The following is an 8,373-nucleotide window of genomic DNA, read 5'->3' on the forward strand; positions in this document are numbered from 1 at the left end:
ACAATTAGATTTAAGATCTCTACTTTAGGTGATTTGTTTTTGTTTTTGTTTTTTTTAAGTGAGAACATTTCTATTTGCTTTTACTTAGAATGAGCTCATATTTTGTTGGAACGATTGCCATGATTTCTGGTCAGGGTCTAAATGGAAAAGGAAGGGACTGCTCCAGGACCAGAAGGAGTTGTTAAACCTTGTTTGTTTTCCTCTGACTCACTGAGACACAGATACCCTTCACAAAATAAGAAAGCCTACAGTGAGACCGTTGGCACTGATTTTAGACATTGCTTTAGGATTGGTGCATGAGTTAAAATACAGTCAATGCCTCACAATATCAGTCACAAGACTTCACCTGAGAATATTTACAGTTCTTGTTTTTTCTTAACATACGTAAAAAAAATGAGAGTCCATTAGAGCGTAAGGTTTTTCTCCCATTTTCTATAATATCCATTAAACCCCATAACTAAGAGTAAAACCAAGAGTATTTTAGAAGCCTGTCGCCTTCAAGACCACCATCTTGCTCTCAGCGGGGATTAATGAGACTTAGTATCTGGAAACGGGTGTTCAAGTCCCATTTTCCCAGGTACTAGGTTGGCAAGGTCGACAAGTCATGCAACCTCTTCACATCTCAGCTTTCTTACCTTTAAAATGACAAAAATAATATTTTCCTCACAGACGGGAGGAGCTTGTTAAATGAGATAATGAGGATGAGGCCGTTTTTAAAACGGTTTATTTTTATGATGATAAAAGCAATGCCTCTTCGTAAAACTCTGTAAGCTGAAAAGCAGCTGTACGAATACAAGGCACTGTCCTATTATTATTAACACTAGTAATAAAATAATATAGCTAATAAAATAATATATAGGAGTAATCTTCTAGGCTAGAAATGCGCTAGAAAAATAGCTCCGAATCTCTGGATCAGCTCTCTCTGCCGGTGGAGCCTGGCACACGAACGCATGCTCATGTGGTCGACAAAGCAGGAAGCGAGCAGGCCACGTGCCCCGTTCGGATCGCGGGGAACTGGCCCTGCTCTGGGGCTCCGGGGCTCAGGGGCTCGGGGGCCGCGCGCACAGGTGTGGGGTGCGGCTACTCAGGGCCGCGGCGCCGGGGCGGTCGGCTCCGCGAGCCCCGCCCACCTCCTGGCGCTGCAGCCGCTCGCGGGTCAGGTCGCGCAGCCTGTCGCTCTCTCTCTGACTCTGCTGCCGCTCCTTCTCCTGCGTGCTGAGGAATCTTTCTGCGGCGTCCAGTTTCGTTTTCAGCTCGTCGACCTGAGGAAGTCGTTCACAGAGAGTTGCGGAAACCTATTCTGACATTCACAGCCCCCTCCCCCCTCCCGGATTTATTACCACCCCGTGCACTCGGGGACAGTCACGCCCCACTCCTGGGCGGGCCCCTAACTAGAGGTTCTACTTCCCACCCCTCTTCGCCAAGATCCGGACAAGTGCATTTAAAAAAAGGGCTTCCTCTACGGGAAAAAGCAAACCCCCGAAACAGCCTTCAGCCCCTTCCCTCCTTTCTCCAAACCACACCACTTCCGAGGGAATAAAGATTTAGACCTTAGACGGGGTGGGGGTGGGGGGGCTCTTTCGGGCCTGTCATTCTTCCTAACTCTCAAAATGTGTCTTTTCCTGACCTGAAAAGAGCAGCAGCGAGGGGTAGGGGGTAAGTGAATATGTCTGCACCAGAGAAAAACAGACATGGCTTTTAACTTATCAATAATGTGCAATGTTTGACCCGCTACGAAATGCCAAATTAGTCCTCAGAGTGACGCCGATCCAGTTAAGAAGCCTTAGAAAAGGGTGTCTCATCAAGGATGCCCGTTGTTAACCCCAGGTCTTCACACACCTGCGAGCCTTTCTTCCTGAGCATCTTAAACATTTTCTCTGGGACCATGTTCTTTAAAATTTGGAGACGCAAAGCCTGCCCCAGACAATATAACGGGGTGGCCTGACCATGGCCTGATCTAGTAGGAACATTCTCCTGCATTAACAAAATTTAAAACTTCTGCCTATCAAAATGGGGAAGAAAAGAGCAATACTGCTACGTTACTCACTTGTGGTCAGGTTTCTTAATTCTGAATTATTTGGGGGAATTTACTTTCTCCTTTTCCCTCTTTTTGAACATAGAATAGTTTACAATGATAAATTGACTTTTACCTATTAAAAGGTATTCTCTCCAAAAAGTTTCTCACCAAAGCAAAAGATTCTTTGACAGAGAACATACTTTTTTTTTGGGGGGGGGGGGATGCGCCACTTCCCCTCACATTTTCACTGTTACCATTGTTTATTTCTTTATCTGTGGAAATAGCTTATGCTATCTAATTGAAGAATTAGAGAACTAGCCTAGCATAAAACAGTATGAACTTTAAACAATCTCTCACCTCACATATAACCTTGTGTGTTCATGGCTGCTAGTAACAGAGCCAAAGCCAGGATATTCTGTGAGCTATGATAAATGTGTGCATAAGAACTCTAGAGACAGCTCGGGAGGCTATTTTTAGTACTTTTTTTTTTTTTTTGCCATGCTCAAGATAATTCACTGATATCTTTCATTAATCTTCAGTACCAAGAGGCCAATAATACACTCAGCACCTTCCCCACGCCCCCATCATTTTTCAGCAGTTGGCTATCGACAGATCTCCTTCAGCAGAAATCAGTGAGAATCTTCACAGACTTTGTCCCCCAGCTTATTGATCGAAAGCAAATACTAAATAGAGAGATGTTTACCTTTCTTTCATATAACTCTTTCATACTTCTAAATTGCTGATCCCATTGCTGGTTAACTTCCAGGAGCTGAAATTATTAAAATTTGGTAAATCAGTATGGATTTTTGCCCATTTGGAAATTTGGCCAAAATGAAATCACTTTTTGGGGTTACTAAGATCTTGCAAGCCATGGGTGAAGACAATATGCCTTTCGCCAAGTACTGGTAAGGCTGGGATGATTTAATTGAGTACACTTTTCCCATTTTCATAACTGTCTCATATATGAGAAGCTATTAAGTCTTTGGTATATCTTGACTAGTCAGCTGAACCATTTATTAGCAACTTTCAATTTTGCTTAGTTATTTGAATTTTCATCTTTGTTTAACCCAATCAAAATCGAGTAAAAATTTGTGAGTATTGATGGTTTTCTGTAAGATTTATTAATATATGAAGCGTCTTTTTTCAAATCTTTCCATATTTTTCTATGTGCTTACATTGTTTAATATAATGAAATATTTCTTCTAGCTTTTTAAAAGCAGAATTTATATTAACAAATTCCAAATCACAATAACTGATCACCAAGAGCTTGCAATATAGTGCTTCTTAAAATCAATGCATGATTTGTAATGTATACTCAATGAATGGATAATATCAGCTTTTTCAAAGTATAGATTTTCAAGGAATAATAGTTTTACCATAAGGCAATATTTAGAAATAATTTAGCCTTAAAATTTGAAAGCTTTAAAATTAGCCTTAAAATTTGAAAGCTTTAAAATTATGTGCTAGATAAAAGGAAGAAAAAACACTATGACCCGTGTTTTAGTTTTCTTGTAAGGGAAGTCTGTAACTTCCTACATTAAGAGAAATTCCAACACTTTCAATATGGGACAGAGATCAAGAAGATAGTCACAATGACTAAAAGGAAGCAAGATATTCTCCTAATTATAAAACAAAATATCTAATCCAGACAGGCAGTCACTAGGTAAATCTTATGCTGGAAATAGATATGGGTATTTAGTATAGACTATATAATATTACTATATAAGGATATCTGATCTGTTGGCATTTAAGGATTAACATTTCTATGCTATGGTAACATTACTCTGCTATTGTTCAGTAATTTTCCAGAAGGGCACAATATTTTATGCAGTATCAACGAGGAGTAGAAGGCACCATAGAGAAGACATGAAGGATATAACATGTATAATGGTTTAGAAAAGTAATTTAAAAATTGATAACATACACAGTGCTAAAATTGTTACACTTTTCACCTCTTCATCTGTCAAGAAGGATAGAGGTTCTAACATTCATTAAACTGAGAAAAACAGAACTCAAAATAACATCCATCACATCCCTAATGACATTTTAGAAAGAAACATTTTTTTTTATGATAATGCTCCTTAACCCCTATGTGGCTGGATGCCCAGCTCATGAAGTCATAACACCTAAGTCAATTACACTTAAAAGCCTGCGACAGTTTCAGTCTCAAGTTGTGTCAGGTTTCAAGGCATAATGGCACAGGTGATAAGCTCACGTAGTCCATGTGGAGGAACATCTAAGTTTTGAGAAAATTAAGATTATAATTATCCGATTTATGACTTTGTCATTTTTCACTCATTTACACAAAAACTGAGAGACTGAGTAAGAGAAATATAGGTGAGTAAGAAAAAAGCACTTGCTCTCAAAATAATACTGTCCAGTATCCTAGAGATAAATACTGTGACCCAAGAACAAAAATAAAAGACTCTAGATATACATTCTATCTTATTCTTAGTATTAAATCATGGTACATGTTGCTTCAACTAATATTTCTAAATTACCTCTTTTCTCTGTTTTTCCAAGCACCTTATCTTTTGTTCAAGAGAATTTGTCAAGTTATTTCTGCTTGATGATTGATCACACTGAAAAAAAAAAAAGAAAGAAAGAAAGAAAGAAAAGAAAAAAAGAGTGAAATAAAATAGTCTATAACATAAGCAGGCGAAATATTGTCCTTCACAAACTCCATGCATTTGACCAGCTCTCCTGTTGTGATTCATAAAAATATCTATTCTAGCAGTATCAACCCTTACACCATAGTCCCTCATCGAGACCTGATGATGGATAAGATTTATATTATGTTTCAGATTCCTTTATATGAAGTAATTAACAAAATAATTCTCTAATAAATTACAAATGTATCTATACAATGGGCAAACGAGAAATTAGGATTTCATGAGTTTGGATTAAAACCCTTTTCCAAAAAAACCAAAAACAAAAACAAAAAAACGGAAATTAAGAGTATAATTCTTATAGAAATCGGGTAGGTTTTATGGATATATTTTGGGTATTTATATTAAGTAATAAACATTTCTAAAAAGTCATTTCTGTAGATGTGTCCATATCTGAAAAGTGGCCCTGGCAAAAGTCAGAGGAATGATAGAACCGTCAAGAGAAAAAGACCAATACATATAACTAAAAGGCAGCAAATTGATTCTAAGACTATAATAAATTATCTACCTCAATGACCTCATACAATTATGTTATAGAGAGGTTGGCATAGATTATCTGGTATTGTGTAATTTTAACCAGCCCTTTGAATAGAGCCAGTAGGTTATAAGTCTAGATAAATAATAAATCATTGGCACAGCAAAAAAGTTAACCACCTTTCTTTTCAGCTTTTTTTTTTTTTTTTCCGAAGCATTGGGGGCATTTATTTAAAGAAAGCACAAAAGCTCTGGAAACTGTGGGCCATCTGTCTAAATGGACCACCAACAAAGTTCACTTAAGTGCTGTTTTCTCTATACTAACTCAATAGTCTTGTTACCATCTCATCTCTGAGTCACATAAACAATACAACGAATCTGGTGATGAGGATAGTCCTAAGTCTGCTATTCAGTTTTAGGCTCAATAGTTATGGAAATTGATTACAGATATTCACGAACAATTAAATATTTTCAAAGTGTGTTGGCTTTTGCCAAAAACATTTATAGGAAGTGTTCTTTTACAATCATCATGGGATTTCAAGGACTTTTTTCATTAGAAATGATTCATAAAACTATTCTATTTTTTCTCTACTTATCTATGTCTCACTCAACATTTTAGGTCTAGAGGATAATTTATATCTCTGTAGATGCTGTTCTTAGTTTTCTTAGCTTCTTCTTATTCAGACCCATGTACAATTAAGACCACATTTTAAAAGAGATATTCTTCTGTGGGTCAATAAATTCAGAATTATTATACTTGCTTCTGACCTCAAGAAGCTGATTTGGCTGAATTCCAAAAGTAACATCAAAACCCGGGTGACAATATGTTGGGTCTTATAATTGGGCTTTCCCTTTTTTAGGAAGTCTAGACTCATTCTGCATCAGAACAGACTGAGTATTAGATGCTGTGAGCCAACTGTATTTAGGGTGTCCTGAGCTCAGCAAAGCAGAGGTGCAGTGAGACCAGATTCCAAACCAGTGGTTCTTAGTACGAGAACACAAAAAAGTCACTGTGGGAGCTTGCTAAACATAGGGCACTGAACACTGTGAACACTGAAACGGAATTTCTGGAAAGGGAGTCATAGCACCTCCATTTCCTTCTTAATAAACTATTTTTTAGAGCAGTTTTAGGTTCACAGCAAAATCTAGTGGAAAGTACAGAGATTTCCCAAGTGCCTGCTTCCCCCATACCTACGTACGCATTATCAACATCTCCCACAAGAGCGGTGCATTTCTTACAATTGAACCTCTACTGACACATCACCCAAATCCATAGTTTACATCAGGGTGCATTCTTGGTATTGTACATTCTATGAATTTGAACAAATGTATAATGACATTATGGTATCATACAGAATAGTTTCACTGCCCTAAAAATCCTCTGTGCTCAGCCTGTTTATCCCATCTCTGTTTTTAATAAATTTCAGAGGCTACAGTGGTTCATACTGAAGTTCAAGTTTCCCCTATTCCAGACCATGCTTGGAGGCACAGATCTGGGGTCCTCAAAAAGTCTCCTCTCTATTTGTGATATAGACAAAAAAACTCTGTGAGCAGGAAATATTTGTATGACCTAGTCTTCTGGGAAACCAGATTAAGAGTAATTAAATAGTGTGCAATTTTTCCCATATATAATTTTCTCTGGAAAGAAACTGTAAAACATTTGGACTTTGATTTTTATTTTATAAATAAGAGTTACTGAATTGCAGATACTAAAACTGCAAGAAAGAAAGAGAGAAAGCACAGTAATAGGAATTGCTTATAAGCCATAAATGTATCACCAGGGGTTTCTCTGGAGATTAATCAACATGTTACCATGGTTCATATGTCTCAGGTATGTATTAAAAATGAAGCAAAAGTCAATCAAACACAAAGTTTTGGGAGAATTTTCCATTTGTATTTGCTTTGTTTTCCAATTGCTAAGGAAGGTATCTGATGCTTCAATAAATAACAAAGATTTTAGTCATTGGTTCTACTAACGACCCACTAACAGAACAGTTATTCCTTGTATAGTGTCATCTGTGCTTAAAGTATCTGGGTATTTCCCTCTCATTTACCATAACACCAAAACCAACTTCTAAGATACTCAAATTCTGACACTGCTAAATTAAATATCTAAATAAACAAAAGAGTTCCATTTAGTTTGCTATTATACCTCGGTTATCTCTAAAAAGAACTTTAAGAAAGCACTTTCTTTCTTTCATTCATTCATTCAGTCAGTCAGTCAGTGAGTATCTGTTGCAGTAACCAGTAACCCAACAAAAACTGTGGTGTTAATTGTACATACATAAATATTTTACTATGGCTACTCTTTTGCTATAATATGTTCTATTTCCAACTACACCAATATTCTTTTTTAAATTTTACATTGAACCAAATTTCTCTAAATCAAGAGCAAAATATGGAGCCCACAGAACTGGGGAGCTGTAAAGACTTTGGACAAGATTTAATCTCAGTTCATAAAAGAAGAAAGGTAGCTCAGAGGGATCAGAGGAAATGCAATGGTCACCCAGATACTTTTTCTTTGTTAAATAACATCAATCAAAAATACATAGCAGATATTATCTAAATAAAGTGAACTAGCCATTTCTACTCTTATTCATCATTGCATAATTAACCATGAGAAGTGCAGTTGATGCTAGATATGGTCAATTCATCCCCTAGAAATGTGTTCTTACCTCTGCATGCTCCGTAGAACCTTCTGCAGCACTCATTCTAGTTGTGCCCTGCACAAAATGTGCCATGGAAGCTGTTTTTCCTGGAGTCTTGGAAGACAGAAACACAAAGAGAAAAAAAATGTCTCCTGCGGTATCTTTTAAAGTGAGATCAAATATATAAAATTTTAAAAAGACCACACAGTTAACTCATGATAGAAAATAACAGCAATAGTTTTTCATTACAAATGAACAGAAGTGACTCCGTATATGATTTACACAGAATAAGGTCATAAGCACAGCATCTGTGATTTTAACTTTTCTTCTGTTCCAGATAGGGATTTCCCAGGATGTCTCAAGGAGGCAGGCTGTGACTAAGACAGGCCTATTAGCCTTGCCTATGGTAAGTAAATAGTCATTCTTCCTTTACCGGCAGTTTCTCCCACTGGAGGAGGAAGTTACCACAGAAAGCCTGGGCAAACCAAGTCTTTCCTCAGTAGCCAAACTGCCATAACTTCATCGTACTTCCCAGAGAATTAAGTAACTGTTGCCTTCCGACAAT

The 8,373-nt window shown here is 37.3% G+C and overlaps 1 protein-coding gene across 1 annotated transcript in view; it reads right to left on the reverse strand.

Moving 5' to 3' along the window:
- TNIP3 (TNFAIP3 interacting protein 3) overlaps nucleotides 1–8,003 on the reverse strand; it is a 33,097-nt gene extending 25,094 nt beyond the window's left edge. Inside the window, exons 1-4 of the mRNA XM_032412732.1 lie at nucleotides 7,836–8,003; nucleotides 4,519–4,599; nucleotides 2,721–2,786; nucleotides 1,131–1,262 (exon numbers count right to left, since the gene is read on the reverse strand). Of these exons, the coding sequence (XP_032268623.1) occupies nucleotides 1,131–1,262; nucleotides 2,721–2,786; nucleotides 4,519–4,599; nucleotides 7,836–7,901 (345 nt within the window). The 5' untranslated portion in view covers nucleotides 7,902–8,003. The remainder of the gene's footprint in view (nucleotides 1–1,130; nucleotides 1,263–2,720; nucleotides 2,787–4,518; nucleotides 4,600–7,835) is intronic.
- Nucleotides 8,004–8,373: the final 370 nt, after the last annotated feature.

Source organism: Phoca vitulina, unplaced genomic scaffold, assembly GCF_004348235.1.
Source record: "Phoca vitulina isolate PV1807 unplaced genomic scaffold, GSC_HSeal_1.0 scaffold14, whole genome shotgun sequence".
NCBI classification, from domain to species: Eukaryota; Metazoa; Chordata; class Mammalia; order Carnivora; family Phocidae; genus Phoca; species Phoca vitulina.